This window comes from Sorex araneus, chromosome 5, assembly GCF_027595985.1.
Source record: "Sorex araneus isolate mSorAra2 chromosome 5, mSorAra2.pri, whole genome shotgun sequence".
Taxonomy (NCBI): Eukaryota; Metazoa; Chordata; class Mammalia; order Eulipotyphla; family Soricidae; genus Sorex; species Sorex araneus.
In genome coordinates this window covers 48,657,465-48,678,107 of record NC_073306.1, presented here as the reverse complement: position 1 = coordinate 48,678,107, position 20,643 = coordinate 48,657,465, and the positions used below count along the sequence as shown (strand labels likewise).

General features: G+C 54.6%; 1 protein-coding gene across 1 annotated transcript; it reads right to left on the bottom strand.

The window, feature by feature from the left end:
- Positions 1–1,182: 1,182 nt before the first annotated feature.
- On the bottom strand, positions 1,183–19,616 carry CRYBG2 (crystallin beta-gamma domain containing 2). The gene is made up of 20 exons (XM_055140595.1): positions 18,230–19,616; positions 16,968–18,133; positions 16,551–16,598; positions 16,347–16,459; positions 16,056–16,185; positions 13,880–14,019; positions 12,352–12,478; positions 12,083–12,118; positions 11,776–11,912; positions 11,536–11,662; positions 11,182–11,321; positions 10,951–11,077; positions 10,700–10,732; positions 10,475–10,587; positions 7,180–7,309; positions 5,471–5,610; positions 5,055–5,178; positions 3,237–3,395; positions 1,382–1,541; positions 1,183–1,284 (listed from the first exon to the last, which is right to left on the bottom strand). Exons 1-20 carry the CDS (start codon positions 19,614–19,616, stop codon positions 1,196–1,198), a joined length of 4,626 nt encoding a protein of 1,541 aa, XP_054996570.1. The 3' UTR covers positions 1,183–1,195.
- Positions 19,617–20,643: the final 1,027 nt, after the last annotated feature.

The window sequence follows — 20,643 nt, the reverse complement described above, 5'->3', positions numbered from 1 at the left end:
ACACCCCGTCCTGACTCAGGTCTAAAGCCAGATTTGGGGGAAACTGAGAGGAACACAAGTGGGCAAGACCCTTGGGGCAGCTCTCACCCCCAGTTCCCTTCTCACTGAATTTCCAAGCTTTCACCCTTGAACTTGTCTTAATCCCTAAAATGCTTTCCCTCTGTCATCCTCAAGCCCAGCTGACTCCTTCCCAGTCACAGGGATCCCTCCGGGCGGCCTGCCCAACACCCTGAATGGTTGGGTTAATCCTCTCTGCATCCATTCAATGCAACCTCTCACTAATGATGTCCCTCTACCTGTCAGGATCCTTCATGGGGCCGAGTTCCCGGAGGACCAGGACCAAGGAACTTGTTTCCATGTGAGCCCCCTTAGTCCATGGCCAGTCTCTAGTTCTAGAGGCTCTGGGGATCCTTTATTTGGGTGACAGCAGAAAGGGACACACAAATCAGTGCGTCTAGTCCTGGGGCACCCCCTGGTGGCCTAAAGAGGCCTCACATCTGCGCCCCAGACAAAAAAGTATCACTGTATCATTGTCATCCCGCAGTTAACGGATTTGCTAGAGCGAGCGCCAGAAACATCTCCAGCCAGAAACATCTCCATTCGTCCCTGTCCCATGCTAGTAGCGTAGCCCGATGACATACTGGGGGCTCTATCAGGGTCAGTGGAATGAGGACCATGGTTGTTACTGTTTTTGTCATATCGAGTACGCCACGGGTAGCTTGCCAGGCTCTGCCGTGCGGGCGGGATACTCTTGATAGCTTGCCGGGCTCTCCGAGAGGGACGGAGGCTTTTGAGGCGGCCTCTAATCACCTTTACAGGTGTTCCCAGTCTACCAAATGTAAGCTTTTGGTTGACTGGCATGTTGTAACGATCTGCACGCTGACAAACACCATCTGCCTGTGTCTCTGGGCAGCACCTGGGACATCTGTGGCCTCAGGTTGATCTCCTTGAGGTTGATGGAGTGCGCCCAGAGGTTGTTGAGCAGCTGGCAGAGCAGGACCCAAGTGGCGGGAAGAAAACCCAGTTAGGGGAAGAGAGCAGGTGAACAAAATCCTCAGCCACCCCCAAGTATCAAGGTGAACAGAGACGAAGAAACCTGGAGTATATCAGAAAATAGCTTATGTTACAACAAAACAACCTATAAAAACATTCTATCCCAGGGAAAGCTTCCAGGGCTGCAGGTTTGAGGGACAGTTCAAAGCACATGGACAGTCCAGATCTGGGATGGCCTGTCCTTGGTCGGCTCCCACAGCACCACGTGGTCCCGGTCATAGCCCCGGCCACCTGGGGGAAAGAGCAAGAGATCAGGAGATGGTGAAAACTGGGGACTCTGTTCCCTCCTCCGCCCCCACAAGGCTTCTTGAGTACAGCCCCACCTTACCCTTCACATCTAGGATCCGGCCTTCGAACATCTGGCTGCAGATGTGGCCCAGCTCACTGATGCTCCATGTCTGGCGGGGCAGGCGGCTCTCAGCCCACAGGACCACCTTGGAGCCCAGGCTGGGAGGTCCAATCACCTGCAGGCTCATGGTGGGGGCCATCTGAGGCCCCAGGGCAGATCAGGTACCGTTTCTTCCTACAGGGTCCCCACCAAGCCCCACACACCTAGACACACCCAGCTTTTTTTTGGGGGGGAGGGGCACACCCAGCAGTGCTCAGGGCTTATTCCTGGCTCTGTGCTTAGGGATCACTCCTGGTGAGCTTGGGGGACCTATTGATGTGCTGGGGATCAAACTAGAAAAGGCTAGAAAAATATGAGCTCCTCCAGGGAGCCCTCCATGACTGAGAGATATAGTACAATAGGTAAGGTGCTTTCCTTGCATGAGATCAACCTGGGTTCAATCCTTGGCACCTTATATAGTCCCTGGAGGCCCAGTACAAATGATCCTTGAATACAGGATCAAGAGAAAGCCCTAAGAACTGCTAGGTGTGACCCTCCAAAAATAATTTTCTTTTAAATTGTTTTTTCGTGGCTCTACCCAGCAATGTTCCCAGCTCATGCTTAAGAATTATTAAGGTTAATAATTATTATTATTTTTTTTTTTTGGTTTTTGGGTCACACCTGGCGATGCACAGGGGTTACTCCTGGCTCTGCACTCAGGAATTACCCCTGGCGGTGCTCAGGGGACCATATGGGATGCTGGGATTTGAACCCGGGTCGGCCGCGTGCAAGGCAAACGCCCTACCCACTGTACTATCCCTCCGACCCCTTCCTTTTTGTTTTAAATCATTTTTACTGAGGTATCTCGAGCTACAATACCGTTAACCATACTTTTTTTTTTTTTTTTTTTTTTTTTTTTGCTTTATGGGTCACACCCGGCGATGCACAGGGGTTACTCCTGGCTCTGCACTCAGGAATTACCCCTGGCGGTGCTCAGGGGACCATATGGGATGCTGGGATTTGAACCCGGGTCGGCCGCGTGCAAGGCAAACGCCCTACCCGCTATGCTATCGCTCCAGCCCCAAGGTTAATAATTATTAATTATTAAGAATTATTAGTGGTGCTTAGGGGACAATATCAGGGGCCAGAGCGATAGTAAAGCAGGCTAGGAATTTGCCTTGCATGTGGCCAACCCAGATTCAATCCCTGGCATCCCATATGGACTCCTAAACATCTCCAGGAGTGATCTCTGAGTGCAGAGTAGGAGTAATAAGTCCTGAGCACCAGCACCACTGGGTGTGGCCCAAAAAAGGATCATATGATGACCCAGGACCCCTTGGCCTGCTGAGGTATTTCTTGCCCTGTTCTTTGGGAGGGAGCCTCCTGAATGGTGCTTACGGGGCCCCAGGACCATTCCTGGCAATACACAGCCAGCTGGGCTGGGGATTCAATGCTAGGGCCTGCAGACGTGGGGCTGCTCAGGCCCTTCAGTGCTGGGGGACCTGTGTACACCCAGTGATGCCTGGGGGCCCAGTGGGGTTAGAGATAACCCATGTCAGGCTTGGGAACAGCACACACCCTAACCTCACTGTTATCTCCCTGGCCCCATGTAGGTCATTAGTGATGAGACCCAGTGCCGTCAGAGGAAATCCAAGTCAGAGTATGAGTACTCTTGCCTTGCAGATGGGGAACTGAGCACAGAGGAGCACCCGCAAGGCCAGGGACACAAGGCCTGTTGTTTCCTCTGAGAAAGTAGGCTGTTTTACAAGTAACAGAAAAATATCCACCACCCGAAAACTCTGGCCGAAGTTGGGTACTGTTCAGATGGGGTTGGGGTCTGTTCCTAATTCCGTACCTGGTTCTTCAGCAGCCCCTCTTCGTAGTACCAGATGCAGCTGCCTCCCGCTTGGGGCTCAGAGACCACCACACGGCCTGCTTTCATGTCTTCCACATGGTCTGGCATTGCCAGGAATCCTCCCAAGGCCTCATTCCACAGGCGGAAATAAGCCCTGCGCTGGTGGGGGAGGGATAGTGAGAGTCAGGGTACCCTGGGCAGGGGTGCTCCCACCTCGGTCCCCAGCACTCTCTGCACTCAATGTGACACTACCTCAAGCTCCCAGACCCTCTTTCCCACCCAAAGCCTTCCTTGGCCTTGCTTCTAAGGCATCCTTTGTTCACCCACACCCCAAGCACACTCCCAGTCGCCCTGTCCCACAGTCACAAAGACGCACTGACACACCCAACATCCACAAGGTGGCACAGGTAGCTGCAGGCAGGCATGTATTCGTACCTGAGGCACCAGACTCCTGTTAGCTAACCATGGAAGCCTGGGGGCAAAATCAAGCTGGCCCAGAATCCTCAGACCTGGCTCTGCCACAGCCAGCTAGGGACTTTGGAAGGCCATGATGGAAATAATAGCAAAAACCACAGATTTTGGTTGAGGGCTGAGCCTCTCAAGCTCTGTTCTTAGAGCTTGATTCATTTGCCTTCTACCTTCAATACAGCTCTAGCACGCATGCTCTGCCCACTTTACAGATGCGGTAACTGAGACCCAGGGAGATACAGTCTTTGCCCAAGATTGCAGAGCAAATCTTTGCCCATGTCTCAGGCTCTTTAGTTCCCCATCAGTAAAACATGAGGTTTGGTGATGCCTCCCCACATTCCCCCTACCCCACACCCCCCAACCACACACCCTGCCACTGAAAGATTACTTCTAGCAGCATGTTTCTATAGGCACACAAAGACTCACCAAGATAGGTAAGTGACCATGAACACATCCTCACAGGTGTGCTCTCTCTCCCTCCAGAACATACAGACACCAGGACACAGAAGACATCATGGTGTCACGGGCACAGGAACAGCTAGGCCCCTGTGCCCAGCTGCCCCATCAGTGTATGTGCACACTGCATGCACAGGTGCAGGCAGAGACCCGCAGGGATGGCACTCATAGAAAGAGAAACGGGGCTCCCGGGCAGAGGTGTTCACTCTGAGAAGGGTGTCACATGAAATAAGTTCCTTTCTTTCTCTTTGTTGTGCTGGGGTGGAATCCAGGGTCACATCCATGCCAGGCAGGTGCTCTACCCGAGCCAGGCCCCTCCAGCTCTGTAGCTTTCAGTCACATACGAATTATCTTGTTTTCAGAGATTGAATGGCAATGTATTTCTTATCAAGTCCATTAAGGAGAAACATATATCGATGGTATAGGTCTTATGACTTAAATATATAAATAAACAAAATGAATAGGGAAAAAAAAAAGATTAGGGCTTGGAGAGACAGCTCAATGAACTGAGTGCACATTTACATGCCAGAGGCCTGGGTTTGATCTCCAGCACCACATGGTCCCCAGAGCATTGCTGGATGTGACTCTCAGCATTGTCAAGTATGGCCCAAAAAAATAAATAAATAAATAAGGCTGAATTGATAATATAGATGGTAAAACACTTGCATGAGGGCAATGCAGTTTGATCCCTGGCACCCTATATAGTTTCTTAAGCCCCTCCAAGAGTGATCCTTGAGCACAAAGTCAAGAGTCAGCCCTGAGCACTGCTAGGTATGGTCCAAAAATGATTTGAGAGGAATGATAATGTGGCAAAAATGGTCACAGAAGTAGGCAAATGTAGTGTTTGGGAAATAAGACATCCACCCAGACAGGCACAACCCAACGCTTACCCACCTGCTTGATGGGGTAGAGGGAGCCTACCCTCTGCGTCCCACTGTAGGTCAGCCAATTGGTGATCTCGCAGCTGTTCACCAGCCACTGGCGCCCCCGGAAGTCGCTGTGCTCACATAGCACCCAGCTGAGTCCAGCGTGAGCCAGGAACAGGACAGCAGACAGGCAGGTGGGTGAAGAGACAAAGACATCAGAGCATTCCCTACCTCCTCTGCTCTCTTGCTGGGACCCTCTACTGGGGGTCAGCTTTCCCGGAGGAAACAGGGAGGCTGGGAGGTAGAGGTGAGCTTTGCAGAGCAGAGAAGAGACCTGAGAGGCCCCCAGGACAGGTGGGGGCAAGGCCTGTGTTCTCTCCTGCTGAGAAGTCCTGGCCCACCAGCAGTCCCTCCCCCTGAGTCCACTCCTCCGAGTCCACTCACCTGCCCCCCTTGATCCGCACAGACAGCACATGGTTGTTGAAGCCCTCAGCTTGCAGGCTCCGCACCTCCCCGCTGAGCTCGATCTCTTTGCCCTCGAAGCACTCCAGTCCGTACAGGAAGATGGAGGGCTCTGAGAAGTGCTGGGAACCCATGGGCATGGAGAAGCGGTGAGGCCTCAAGAACCCCCAACTCTACCGCCCCGCTCCAGGCATCCTAGACAGCAGATTGATATTTGAGCCCCTCATCCCTCCTGACTCCAGAGTACAGACAGTTGGGTATCATCCAGATCCTAAAAGTCAGTTCATGCCAGCCTGGCACACCCAATGCCACTTCCAGACTCCTGCCCACTAAGTGGTCCTTCAAAGAAAAGTAGAAACAGTCATGAAAAGGACCACTGCCCACTCATCCGGGCCTTGCCATTTGCCAGATTCTATGCCCAGGGCTTTCCCTGATCTCTAGACAACTCCTCAACAACAAGCTGTCATCATTCTGCCCACTTATCAGAGGAGAAACTGAGGCAGGAGAAGGTAAATGACACGTCCAAGGCCCCAAAGCTAATTCTGCACCAGCTTTCTCTACAGAGCCAGGCTGGCAGCTGCAAAGAGCTTGGGCTCCAGAGTGCGGCTGCCTTGGGCGAACCTGCCTCTGCCTGATTCCTGCTGGTGACATCTGGAGCAAATACATGACCTCTCTGTTTCCTCCTTTGGAATGGGGAGATGAAGACAGCGCCTTATCTAACAAGGTTGTGGTGAGGATTAAACAGCACAAAGATGTCCCCCTTCCCCTTAGGAGACACGTTCCAAGAATCCCTAACATGATGGCTAGTGCTGTACTAGTTCTCTGTGCACACACAGAGGCCCTGAAAGAAACCAACACTGGAGACAGGGCCAGAGAGATGTACAGCAGGTAGGGTGCCTGCCTTATACACGGCTGACCTGTGTTCAATTTCTGACATCTCATATGGTCCCCCAAGCACCACCAGGAGTAATTCCTGAGTCAGGAGTAACCCCTGAACATCACCAGTTATGGTAAAAAAAAAAAAAAAACAATTAACGAAGAATAGAACAATTGTAAGGATGCTTTGTGGTGAATAACATTCTCTTACTCCAAAACCCTTAATGCATGTAACATGTTCACATCCTGGGTGATGGCAAGAAGGGGGAACTGTAGGGCATACATGGAGCCATCCACACCCTACACCCTACACACTACTTAGGCATCCCCGACCTGACCAGCAGCTTCCACAGCCCCAGCTCAGGAACAGGGGCTCAGGGCTGCCTAGTTTTGCTCGGTGTGGACCCCACATCTATTGGGACTGAGTATGTCACAGTACAACCCCCACACCCTGGACCCCCTCTGATCCCCAGACTGCCACTGATCCATCGTTCTGCCTCAGTGACCCTGCCCACCCTCAAGTGCCCACCTTCCTGTCCCTGCACCCCTTTGTTCATCTGGACAGCCCCTGCATGTGCTGGCCTTTGTGCCCATCTGACTCTGGGTTCTTTGAAGGCGGGCTGTATCTGATGTAGCTCAGGATGCCTGGACCCAGAACTATCAGGACTCAAGAAAACCCCACGAGGCAGAAGTATCTTTGCACCCCTGGGGCCAGGAGACCCGGGGTGGCTCTGAAGAAGACAGGATCCAAGTCCCTGAAGCACACTGGGCAGTGTAAAGCCCTGTCTCCGGGTTTCCCTGAATGGGGCACTCACCAGGGGCACCTTCCGGAGAGAGCCCAGGACTGTGGAGGCAGAGCAGCCCATGGCCGTGAGCGTGGGGAACTCGCCCTCGGAGAGGATGTGCTGCTCGCCCTCAAAGTTGTCTTGGTCAAACAGGATCCAGCTGGGGAAGGGCAGAGTTGGGCAATGGGTAGGTGAGCCTGTTTGGGCCTCTACTTGCCCACCCCCCCATCACAGTATGTTGGTGACCCAGAGCCAGGGGACACCAAGCATGGGCAGGCATGGCAGCAGCAGCAACTGAGGGCAGACTGAAGAAAACAATGTGGCTAGGGAGAGGTCCCAACAGGCTGGAGCACACGCTCTGTTTGAAGAAGGCCCTGGGCATGGCATCCCGTGCCCTGAGCACTGTCAAGTGTGGCCCCGGTAACAAAGACAGCATCAGAAACCAATCAGCACAATCTAGAAGATGGGAAATTTAGCACTGCACTGTAGCACTATCGTCCCGCTGTTCATCGATTTGCTTGAGTGGGCACCAGTAACATCTCCATTGTGAGACTTGTTACTATTTTTGGTACATCGAATACACCAAGGGTAGCTTGCCAGGCTCTGCCATGGGGAATTTAGAGGGTAAATTATTTGGTTTCTTAAAAAAACAAACAAAAGTAGGTCTAAAAGAAAGTGCGGGAACTGTGACAGATTAAGAACAAAATTAGTCACATGCAGCATGTACTGGGATCTCATTTGGATTCTGAAAAAGAGCCAGCCAGTTTCAGGATGGAGAGGCAGTTCAGCAAGCTGAGCGTATGTTTCATATGTGGGAGACTCAGGTTGGATCCTGGGTATTGCATGGTCCCCTGAGCACCCCTCAAAACCTCCAAGCACCCCTAAGCACAGGACTGGAAGTAGCCCCTGAGAATCAGAATCACTGAGGTGGTCTAAAATAACCAAAAGAGGGGCCAGAGCAATAGTACAGCAGGGAAGGCATTTGCCTCGCACATGGCCAACCTAGGTTTGATCGCTGGCTCCCCATAAGGTCCCCGGAGCACCACCAGGAGTAATTCCTGAGTGCAGAGTTAGGAGTAATCCCTGAGCATATCCAGGTGTGACCCAAAAAATAAATAAATAAAATAACCAAAAGAAGAAAAATTAACTAGAGCTGGAGAGCTAGCACAGAGCAGAGTTTAGAACAGGTGAACCCTAGTACAAATCCCCGGCACCTTGAATGGGCCTAAGATCAGGAGTGATCCCTGAGTACCATCAGGTGTGAATCCCAAACCAAAATAATAATAAACCAACCAATTTCACAAGGGCATTTTTTTCTTTTGGTGGGGGGAAGTACTCAGAAAACATAGGGGTCCTTTTGTCAACCTGGCCTGGGTTCAATGTGAGGACACAGGGATGCAATGCTACCTGGGTACTGCAGTGCTGGGATTACCCAGCCCTCTCCCTGCCAGGATGCTCAAGGGACCACATAGTTCTAGGAATTAAACCAGGGGCAGATGTAAGCAGAGTATGCACCTTAACTTTCATACTACCTTTCCAGTCTCAACACAAAAACATTTTTAAAGATAATGGGAGAAATTTGTACAAGAACTGGGTATTAGTAGTGTTAATAAATAACTGTTCATTTTACTATTTTATTTATTTATCGCTGGAGCGATAGCACAGCGGGTAGGGCGTTTGCCTTGCAAGCAGCCGACCCAGGTTTGATTCCTCCATCCCTCATTGGAAAGCCCGGCAAGCTACCGAGAGTATCCCGCCCACATGGCAGAGCCTGGCAAGCTCCCCGTGGTGTATTCAGTATGCCAAAAACAGTAACAACAACAACAACAACAACAAAAAAACAGTAACAAGTCTTACAATGGAGATGTTACTGGTGCCCGCTTGAGCAAATTGATAAGCAACGGGATGACAGTAATGAGAGTGATTTATTTATTTATTTATTGGCTTCTTGGATCACATCCGAAAATGCTCAGGGGTCACTACTGGCTCTGCATTCAGGAATTACTCCTTGCTCAGGGGACCATATGGGATGCTGGGGATCAAACCTGGGTCGGCCGTGTGCAAGGCAAATGCACTTCCCGCTGTACTATCACTCTGACTTGTTTATTTTATTAGATAGGATTATACATTATGAATATATGGGGAGGGTAAAGGTTCTTTCTTACTGGAGATGTCTAATGATTTTTTTCATTGTTTGTTTTTGTTTTGAAATTACACCCAGTGGTGTTTGGCTACTTTTTTTTTTTTTTTTTTTGGCTTTTTGGGTCACACCCAGCAATGCACAGGGGTTACTCCTGGCTCTGCACTCAGGAATTACCCCTGGTGGTGCTCAGGGGACCATATGGGACGCTGGGAATCGAACCTGGGTCGGCCTCGTGCAAGGCAAAAGCCCTGACCACTGTGCTATTGCTCCAGCCCCTTGGGGGCTACTTCTTGCATGGTGACTAAGAGTCACTCCTGGCAGCACTCAGGAATCATATGGTATCCCAAGTAAAGCATGTTCTCCTATCCATCATTGAAATATTTACCTGTGAAATATTTTGCTACGCTTTGTTTTTGTTTTGGTGCTTAAGGGCTAATCCTGACTCTGCTTGGGTCATCTCCAGTGGAGCTTTGAGGGACCATGCATGCCCTGCAGTGCTGAGAATTGAATGGCATATAAAGCATGTGCCCCCTTCTGTTGAGATTCTCTCTTGCCCCTACCTGCAAAATTTGATGTTGATATGGGAACTTGAAATATTCCACTAAAGAGGTGGATTAGAAGTGACATGAGGACAGTGTGGAGTCTTGGGCACTTTTGTGGTGGTAAAGGTGAGGTGACTTTGAATACCAATATCACAAATGTTAACACTACTGTGACCATTTCTTTTTTTTTTTTTTTTGCTTTTTTTTTTGGCAGGGGGGTCACACCCAGCGATGCTCAGGGGTTACTCCTGGCTTTGCACTCAGGAATTACTCCTGGCGGTGCTTGGGGGACCATATGGGATGCCAGGGATCGAACCCAGGTCGGCCGCGTGCAAGGCAAACGCCCTACCCGCTGTGCTATCGCTCCGGCCCCCTACTGTGACCATTTCACCTAAATTTTTTTAAATGGGTATTTTTTTGTTTGTTTGGGTACCACACCCAGCTGCGCTCAGGAGACCACATAGAGCACCAGGAATCAAACCTGGGTTGTCCATGTGCAAGGCTATACTATTGCTCCGGCCCGGGGTTGAATATGTAAGAAAGGAAACCATTTGAAAATAAATCCCTCCTCTTGAATCAGGCACATCAAAGCAGGTACCCACTGCCTTGCTCTCGGAACCTCCTTCCCTCGGATGCTCACCTGCCGCCGTGGACGCGGCAAGACTGGGCCTGGAAGGAGGGCGGCAGAGAGGTCTGGTCATCCTCGAAGGAGATGTGGTCGCCCAGGAAATCGGGGCCGGAGAAAAGCTGAATCTGCAGATGGGATGGAAAGCAATGTCAGTGAGAGGACGATTAGTGATGCAGTGAGAAAGGAAAGGGAGAGCAGTTTGAAAGGAGGTGATACAGGCCGTCAGCAGCAACTTACCTTCGAGACAAAGTGTAGATTGTGTTCCCCGACCTGAGGGAGAGACCATAATATAGAGATCTCCATGCATAGTATAGAGGAGTCTCCTTGCAGAACCCCAAGATGATTCTACATTGAGCCCCGCCCCGAGGCAAGGCCCCGCCCCCGCCCCGAGGCCCCGCCCCCAGCTCGCCGCCGGCTGCTTCCATTCTTATAGACGCTGCACTAAGCTCCACCCCCACCAGAGAGCCCGCCCCGCAGCCCGTGCTCACCTGCAGGACCGGCTGCAACGAGGCGAGGGCGCTGTTGCCCAAGCCCCAGTCGTCGCAGTTGCGGTACACGCCTTTCTCCAGCACGTACTGCTCCCCGGAGAACCCAACTTCCTGATAGGCCACCCAGCTGCAGGAAGGGTGGGGCGCGGGTCAGCGGGGTGGGGCGGGGCCGGCGCTTCTGTGCACCCGCCCCCCGCCCGCCCCATCCGCCCCCGGGAGCCCGTCACTCACACGCCACTGAGTACATGGATGGCCTGCGTGTGGGGGCCGTGCCCCTCCAGTTCCACGTCCGGCAATGCCTCGCTCACCTCCACGCTGTGCCCCTCGAAGTCCATGGCTTCAAACAGCACCACGGCCGGATCCCCAAAGTCCTGGAGCCAGAGACAAGCAGGTCTCTCCTGCCCACTGATCGGAATGAAGAACCCGGACCCCCAGGACGCAGCCCACATGGGCAATTTGGGGAGAGGTGATTAGAGTGCCCTGGGGATGAGCAGCAGGAGGGAGAGAGGATAGACCTCAGGAAAACCAGACAGAGGGGACACAAATTCTTCCCTCAACCAAATGCCCAGCTTTGCTTATGCTTACCGTCCGGATGACCCGTAGGGAGGTCAGCACCTCATCATAGCCTCCCCAGTGAGACCAGTCAGCATATTCTCCCTCCTCCAGCAGGTACTGATGGCCCCGGAAGCCCTCTTTCTCGTAGCCCACCCAGCTGATGGAAGGGGAAAGAGGAGTCAGACAAACGACCCCCTGGACAGCTCAGCTGGCTCCCCACCCTGGGGTCAGTGGGAGGATGAAACAGAAAGAAGGGTCCCCAGTCCTCACCAGCCCCCAAGTATTCGCAGGGACCCCACAGAAGTCAAGTGGGGGCTTTGACTGTCCTCTGGTTGCCTCAGATTGTAGATATCTCTGCTCACTTCCCAGCTCTGGCCCTGAAAATCCGGGGCCTCATACACCACGGCCTGGGGAAAGAGGGAGTGTCAGCATGTGGCAGTGACCTGGACCCAAACATACTCAGCCAACCCAGGGTGTGGCTCATTGACAAGCACACACACACAGATCTAGACTCGTACTCAGCCAACCCAGGGCGTGGCCCCAACACACAGACACACACAGAGATTGAGACTCTTACCTTGGGTTCCCCTGGCTTTTCCACGCTTGGGCAGCCCTGCAAAAGGGACAGAGCTTACACACCAGCCCAGAGGTGTGAGAAGACAGACAGGGCAGGGGAGCACTTGATCCTGACACCCTCTATAAAGTGGTGGGCCTCCTGCCCTCCCCCTCCGTCACCCCTTGAACTCATTGCCTTTCTTCTCCAGTCTCGTCTCCAGTAGGAACTCCCAGGTCCTGCCTCTTTCCCCAGACAGCAGGACAAAGCTACTTTCCCTTGAGTGCTCTTACCAATGTCATGGGCTTCAGGGAGCCCACGCTGTGGTCAGAGGCACCCCAGGCCTTCGAGGTGGGGTACTCTCCGGGCTCCAGAATGCAGGGTGTGCCTTCAAAGCAGGGTTTGGGGTACAGTAGCCATCTGAGGGAAGGCAGAGAGACTATTGTACCCTCAAATGTCCAGGGACACAGACTGATCAATAGAAGGAACTGTTTAAAGGAGAGAAGCAGGTTTGGGAGGAAGAAAGGCCCCCAAGGGAATTCTAAGGCTATGTCAGGCTCCATAAAGTCTTTATTGTTTTTGTTATTTTGTCTAAACCTAGCAATATTCAAGGGTTTCTCCTAGCTTTGCACTCAGGATTCACTCCTGGTGGGGACCTTATTAGGTGCCAGGGATTGAACCCGGGTCAGTGACATGCAAGGCAAGCACTCTGCTCGCTATACTATCTCTCTGGCCCTGGACCTATAAATTCTTTTAGTTTTGTTTTGTTCTATTTTGTTTTGTTGTGGCGCCACACCTGGTGATACTCTGGGGTTACTCCTGGCTCTGCACTCAGGAATTACTCCTGACAGGCTCAGGAAACCATATGGGATGCCAAGGATTGAACCCAGGTTGGCCACGTGTAAGGCAAGCACCTTACCTACTGTACTATCTCTTAGGCTCTGGACCCATAAATTCTTGCAGTTGACTTTCCCTTCCTCTGGCCTGGCCCAGGAAAGTTCTTTGTAGTGGACATACTTGTTCCCTTTGCTTCACAAGTTGATTCCCTCTGTCTCAGTCACACAAGACAGCCCAGCTGTGCAAAGGGCTTCTCTGATTTACTCCCTACCTTTCTCCTGGGCTCATTTCTCCCGATTTACCACTTACATTGGCCAGGCTGGCCTCTCAACATGCTCTCTTACCTCTGAGATTTTGTAAGGGGCTGGTCCCTCTGCTAAATGTACTCACTGGGGAGTCTGGTTTGTACCACACCCAGCATGGCTTACTCCTAGCTCTGTGCTCAGGGATCACTGCTGGCAGGACTCAGGGTGGTGCAAGGGATCAAACCCAGGTCAGAAAAATATATAAATAAAACGGGGTCAGCTGCAAGGCAAGTGCCCTACCTGCTGTACTGTACTGTCTCTGCGTAGTATCAACAGAGAGGTTTTTTAAAAAATGGTCTAGATACATCATTTTTTCCCTGTTTCATCAATTAAAATATTTTAGAATAGGTGTGTGTGTGTGTGTGTTTAGGGATAAATAAAATATATGGAGTCATGGCAGCTTCAGGCCTTAGGGTGAACAAAATATAATCCTGCCTTCATGGAGCTAAAATCCTTGTGGGACCAGCTCATCCCAGCTGAGATGTCTCCTCCAGGAAGGCTTCTCTGACGTCAGGCTGATTCAGTGCTTTCCTGTGCTCCCACAGCCTGGAACTCGATTGTTACTGTGTATTTGCCTGTCCCCACAAGTTGACAGCTCTTCTTGAGAAGAAGAGCTGTGTCCCCAGGAGCCCGTAAAGTAACTGCTCAATGAAAAGGTTTCAGAACAGCCCAGACTCACAGTCCTGCAGCGACAGAGGCAGAAGCCACCTTCAGGGGCCTCTCCAGGTGCCGGGGGGTCTCCAAGGTCTCAGTGAGTATCACCTGCTCCCCCATGAGGCCCTCCTCAGAGTACAGGCTGATCCGTGGGGTCAGATAGTCCTGCGGAAGGAGAGGGGTGGACCACTGACACGGGGGTGAAACAGCCCCCCACACCTATGCTGGCTCCCCAGTCAGCCCAGCAGGGCTCCTGGGGACTCTGGGAAAGCTCTGAGGTCATCTCCCTCGAAACTAGGCAGGTGTCTGGAGTGTTTTTGTACAAGGTCTGCCAGATAAGCCCGAAACCAAACCTTGCTGATCCTTCCTTACCCTTTGAGACTAAGACCAAAGTTCTTGCCAGAGTGCCAATGCCCTGCCCTTGGCCTCGCCTCTGGGGAACTTGGTGTCAGTGCCAAGTTTGGTGCCAGCCTCTTGGTGAAGCACTTTCTTCCTTTCTTGGAGGGGGTGTGGGGGCGGGGAGCCACACCCAGCTGTGCTCAGGGCTTACTCCTGGCCCTACACGCAGGGATCACTCCTGGCAGTGCTGGGGGACCATATGGGATGCCAGGGATGGAACCTGGGTCAGCCGTATACAAGGCAAGCATCCTACCCGCTGTACTATCACTCCTGTCCCTTGCCTGAGGTGCTTCCTGAGGCCTGACTTGGGTCCCTTCCTTTACCCTCGAGTCCTCCCCCTGCAGCTCCTCCTTCCAGGAGGTGACTTCCCCCTACATTCAGGCTCTTCTTCTTCCTAGGACCATTTCTGCTGCCTCACTCCTTAACGAGTGTTTATGGAGCGTCTGCCGAGTGCTTGGTGCAGGGCAAACCCTCCCAGTCTAGTTTGTTCCCGCAGGGGGGTGGGGGTGGGGGAGTCCCTTCCACTCCTAGCCTGGGAAAGTGAGTCCTCTCAGTCAGGTGCTCCCATGGGAACAAACAGAGGTGTCCGGGCAAGGACAAGGCAGTGGAGACCTTGTCCCCCATGCACCCCATTATCCGACACACAGGAGGCGCCCGGCAGGTGCTGAATGAATCAAACGAATCGACGCCATGGGACTTCAAAGCCCCTGTTTTTCTCTTGTACCTCGTAACCTCCCACACAAAGATGAATTTATTGGAAGGAGCTTGCTATAAATTGTCCACAAGCATTTGTGTGGTTCTGGGGAGGCTTTGAAAACTCCTGTCCCCCTCCTTTGCACAGCCAGGCCACTGGCCTAGTTAGGACCTTTCATCCACTCTCATCAAGAGGCAGCGGCACTGGGGTCCCACTTCCCTTCATTCAAAAACAAAACACACAATGGCCCAAAAAGCCCTTTGGGTTCTGTGTTCCAAGTGAGGGCTTTCTCTTTTTTTTTTTTTTGGGTCACACCCAGCGATGCTCAGGGGTTATTCCTGGCTTTGCACTCAGGAGTTACTCCTGGCAGTGCTTGGGGGACCATATGGGATGCCAGGGATCGAACCCGGGTCGGCCGTGTGCAAGGCAAACGCCCTACCCGCTTTGCTATCACTCCGGCCCCCACGTGAGGGCTTTCTCTTCCGATCTCTCTCAACCCTTGGTGGTTCTGTCTGGCTTCATTTCAGTAGTTTTGAAGTTGGTGTAAAGAAAATAATGCCCCCTCACTTGGCACATACAGATACTCTTGTATATGCATTGGGATCCCTCCAAATTTAGAGAAGCCCCTGGCTTAGAAGTCATGCTTCCTGCTGGTCTTCTTGGGGGTGCTGATAAATCCCTAACCTGGTTACGTGGCTCTCTTTCAAACCCGGCCTACAGCTCAGCTTGACTCTGAGACCAGCAGAGCATGGGCAGGGCTCCTGCTAACACTCTCCACCCTGTTTCTCTTGCTTTAACGGACTCCCTCAGCACCACCTCCAACTTCCCTCTTTGTGGCTGAGTCTCTGCTCTCTGTCCTCACTTCCCCAAGCCAGCTTTCTTCCCCATTGGGCTCTGAGATCAGGAATCTGCAGGTGAGTCACAGTAAAACCCCTCTACTGTTTCCTTATAAGATCCCTTTTATATAGGAATGCCAATGCCTTGTATGGGGAGGTCCTGGTCGATTCCTGGTACCACACACCATAGAGACCCCAACGCCAGGCCCCTGAGGCTGCTTCCCAGGACCCAGGATAGAGGAGGCAGCATCCAGTCTTCTGCAGCCACTTACCCGGACACCCCTTCTCAGGGAGCCAATGCCTTGGGTCCTCCACGCTGAGCCCAGAGCCCGGAGTTCCACCTCTCCTTCCGGCAGGACCAGCTTCTGGCCCTGGAACTCCGGCTCTTCATAAAGCACCCAGCTGTGGGCACAGAGGTGCAGGGTGAGGGGTGGGGAGAGAGAGGATGGGCCCTCAGATGAGCTCTGGGGAGGTAAGTGGGTTCCTGCCAGGTTGACCTGGGCACTTCGCCCTGTCCTGCACCCCCAGGTCCCAAGCAGACATTCCTGGGTGTTCACACTCACCAGCCTCGCACCACCCTGACGGAGGCCACGTGGGCCCAGGAGGAGGCGTCAGCCACATCATCCCAGACCTCTTTGCTGCTGCCTCGGCAGCCAGCCTCTGAGAAGAGGATGATCTGGAAGAGGCACAGTGAGAACAGTCAGCCCCAGCCCCAGCCCCCCATTTCCTGATGCGCCCCTCCAACTCCACCCCTTGCCCTCCCTTACCTTGCCAGGCCTGGTGTTCAGTTTGCTCTGGGTCTTCAGTGCTGGGTGCTGGAGTGGAGGATGATGAAATGTGTTATGGGGCAGCTTCCTCACAAGCACCCAGATCCTGCACCCCCCCCCCCACACACACACAAACCCCAGTCTCCCCCTAGCCAGCCCACAGAGGATGCCATGTTGTTCCAGATCCCAGGGGCCTCTGTGCGCTCTCCCAGTAGCTGGGGCTCTGGGCTCCTCTCCTCTACTTCTGAGAGATGGCGCTACCAAGCCCTTGGGAATCCACATGCACACTCCTGCAGCTGAGACTGGGAGAGAGACGCAGGGCCACGGGTCCTCACACAGTAGTCGCTGCTGAAGACTGCTCACAGGGCCATCCAAACCCAGGCACCCTCCAGTGTACCCACCCACGGCCACACTCACCCACCCCTCCGGGGGCCGGGCACTTTCGGGCTTCTCAGCAGGGGGTCCTTCGTTGTAGAGAAGGGGCAGCTGTCCTGGCATCTTCCTGAGCCCTGGGGCCTTGTGGGGCGGCAGAGCAGAGAGTTTTGTGCCCAGCGGTTCCAAGGCAGGAGTGTCTCTGGTGGTGGGCACCAAGTTACCAAAAAGGATGCTGCCTCCGAGACGGGAAGTGGGCCTGCTGCCCACCTGCCACTCCAGCCCCGGCTCCGCCTGGGCACCCTTGGCACTGGCCACGTGCTTCTTCAACATCTCCAGGGGCGAACAAGAGACCTCGGAGCGCCGCGCAGGGCGGGACTCCCAGAGCGGCTGGGACTCGGTTTTCTCCTGCCGGCGCTGCAGCTTCTCGTTGTCACTCAGGTAGGGGTTCTCGGGCTCCTCCTCCTCCTCCTCCTCCTCCTCCTCCTCCTGCTCCTGCTCCTGCTCCTGCTCCTTCTCTTCCAGTTCTGGAACTTCCTGCGGGCCAGGCCCCAGCACCCATGGCCCAGGCTGGTCCTCCTCAATGGCAGGCAGCGTGGCATACCTGGTCAGGTAGGAGGAGCGAGGGGCACGTGGTAGCCGGTGGGTGCGGAGGATCTCGGGGGGCTCCATGCGCCGCAGAGTGTCCAGGAAAGATTCCATGTCCGCCACCAGCACTGACTCCTCCTCCTCCCTTGAGGGCTCCGGAAGCATCTTGCTCTCAGGGGAGTCAGAGACTGGCCAGGTCCCCAAGCTGGGCTGTACATCCACTGGCACAGGGCCGGAGGGGCCTTCTGGACTGGGGAGAAGCTCATCCATCGAGGAGGATGGGACAGGGAGATCATCATCATCAGGCCCCTGCACCACTACTCTGGGGATAGAAAATGGGGCAGCAGAGGCCTGGGGGCTGGGGACTGAGTCCTGGGTCACTTTCTCCTGTTCAGGGGCTGGAATGACCTCAGCATGCAGGTCTTGAACTGTCTCTTCCTTGGTGAGAGAAGGGGTCAGGCTGACTTGGACAGCTAGGACATCCTCTTTTGGGATGCTAGGGCTGCCGTCTGTGTGCTGGACCAAAGTGGTGGATTGGGAGGTTGAGGCAGCAGGAAGACCAGGAAGAATCTCCAGAGGCGCCTCCAGCTCAGCGGCCGGGGGCGCCTTCTCCCTATACAGCACTGGGTGCACCCTGTCCTCGGTGTCAGGGTCAAGCAGGGACCTCAGGCAGGACCCGTTTCCCATGGGTATACTGTCCCCTTCTGGGACAGAAGCACCTTCTTGGCTGGGAGACGCCTCGTCCTCCAAGGAGGCAGCAGCTGGGGGCGCAGCTGAACCCTGCACCTCCTCTTCCTGGGTGACAGAGGAGATGGGGACATTTTCCAAGTCCTTAAGCACCTTATCCCGCGGGGAGGAAGGAGCAGTGAGGCTTTCTGGGCCAGGGAGAGCCTGACTTTCTGTAGGGGATAGAGCCAAGGACCTCCCAGGCACAGCCGAGGCCTTGTCCCTCACAGTGGGCAGCCCTGTGGAAGCGGAGGAATCCGTGAGTCCTTCCCTGCTGACAGAGGACAGAGCTGGGGGGGTCCTTGGCTCCAGAGTGAACTGAGGCCTGGGGTGAGGGAACACCGCCAGCTGCTCTGGGGGCTGGGCCAGGCCCAGGGAGAGGGGACGGTGTGACAATCTGGGCGAGAAGGGCGCTGCCAGATGCGGCTGGGCCGCCCCAGGCATCCTGGAGGCCTCGGAGGCTGCAGGATCTGAGGATTTGCCGGGGACTTGGTGTGGGCGGGCAATAGGGACCTCCCGGTCCTGAGTGGGGCGCAAACCCTCCGGAGTCCCCGCAGATGGCCGGGAAGAGTTGTCCTTTGGCTCCACTGTTCCCATCTCAGGCAGCTGGCCCGGCCTGGCCGCGGGGAGCCCGGCATGGCGGCTGGCAGGGGAGCTCCGCTCCGCAGGAACCAGGCTGCTGAGCAGCTGCAGGGCCTGGCTGCGGCTGGGGATGCCCTCTGCAGAGGGGTTCACCACCACTGCCCGGACAGCACGGGCAGTATTGCGACCCCGGGGCAGGGCCTCTCCCGCAGGGGACACCGAGGTCACCGAGCTGCTCATGCGACGCTCCACCTGCCCACCCAGCACCACGGTAGTCCGCACGGTGCGTGTGACTCGACGCTCCTCGCGGCGGCTCCCGCTAAGCAAACTCCCCCCAGGGTGCGGGCTCGGCTCCCGGGGGCCCGGCAGTGGAACCAGAAGCTCCGTCCTGGCCAGCGATGCTGCGCTGGAGGACTCAGTCCGGGCCTCTTGGACCCGGACATCACCCCGGTCCACAGCCTCCCCGGGCCTCCCTGGCGGCCTTTTCTCCTTGGGCAGTGGGGCAAACTTCTTGGAAAAGATGGGTCCGTGGCTCTGGAAGTTCTTGGAGGCTGCCCCATCCCGGGGGGCCTGGTAAGTTGCCGTCTCCTCTTCCCAGACGGCAAAACCATTGACCTCCTCTCGCCGATGGCTGAGCAGCTCCTCCCGGGAGGCGTCCCCCCGGGTGCTGGACACCAGGGACACCTTGTGGAAGTGATGTCTGACCTCATCCTGGGCAGGAGTGCGCTGTCTCCACATCAGCGTGGCGCTCACCACGCGGGCCTCAGCCCGAGCCGGGGGCCCTCCGGCCTCCTCCATGTCGGGCCCCCGCACCCTGTCCTGCGGGGTCCTGGGCTCGCTGCTGTCCAGCTCCCTGCAGACGGTGCTAGAAGGGGAGAGGCGAGGTCAGGGGGTGACTCTCCACAGGCAGAATATCTGCCCTGGCCCGCCTCAGGACACTTTCCTGCTTCCTCCCCTGTCCACTCCTGACTTTCAGGGGTCCCCCTCAGGGAGATGTGGTACAGGTCTGAGCCAAGAAGAGAGGTGCATTTCTTGGCCGGTGACCCACTGACCTGTGGATGGGGCTGGGACTCTGCCCCCAGGAGCCCCAGACGAGGAGCGGGAAAGGCGAAAGCTCAGGCTGCTCCCGGGCCCTGTTCCTGAACATGAGGGTGGGCTTTCACCTCCTACTAAACTGGTTCTCCCTGGCCTTGTCGTTCACTCGTTGGCTGACATGGAGCTGGTCACTTCTCTCCTGCAGGTCCACTCCTCACTCTAACACCACTGCTCTGAGAATCTGTGGACAGCCGCCTTGAAGGATCCCATGCAGGAGAAATGCAAACTGCCTCCCGTGGACCTGGCCACAGTCAGCCGTGGGGTGCAGGGCACAGCACAGCTCAGGCATGTGTAGGTGCACCTGCTGGTCTGAGGGGAGCACTGGGGAGCCGCGCTCTGGACCTCACCCCACTCTCCCTCCTGCTGTCCTCTGGGATTCTCTTCCTTGGAGTCCTCAGGGAGAATCAGGATTGGCAGAGACCAATCTCTGACTCCAAGGTGGTCACCAGGAGAAGCTGCTATTAAGTTCAACCAGTGCTTAGAATTTACAGTTGAGGACTGGAGAGACAGTCCAGTGGGGTAGGTGCTTGCCTTGCATGCTGTTTACCCAGATTCGTTCCCCAGAACTCCATATGGTCCCCAGAGTCCTTCCAGAGTGATCCCTGAGGACAGGGCCAGGAATAAGCCCTGAGCTTATTCCAGGTATGGCTTCCCCACTCCCGCACCACCCCCTCCCAAAAAAAGTAAGGAACATTTTGGGACACAAGATAGCACATTAGGTAGGGTGCTT

Excerpts from the sequence above, each read along its gene's own strand:
- CRYBG2 (XM_055140595.1), bottom strand. The coding sequence starts at position 19,616 with ATGGAGGAGGCCGGAGGGCCCCCGGCTCGGGCTGAGGCCCGCGTGGTG. Across the intron at positions 12,479-13,879 it reads GCCTCTGTCGCTGCAGGACT|ATGGCTACTGTACCCCAAAC; the intron begins GTGAGTCTGGGC and ends GCCTTCCCTCAG. Across the intron at positions 5,611-7,179 it reads CTCTCCGGAAGGTGCCCCTG|CACTTCTCAGAGCCCTCCAT; the intron begins GTGAGTGCCCCA and ends ATGGGTTCCCAG.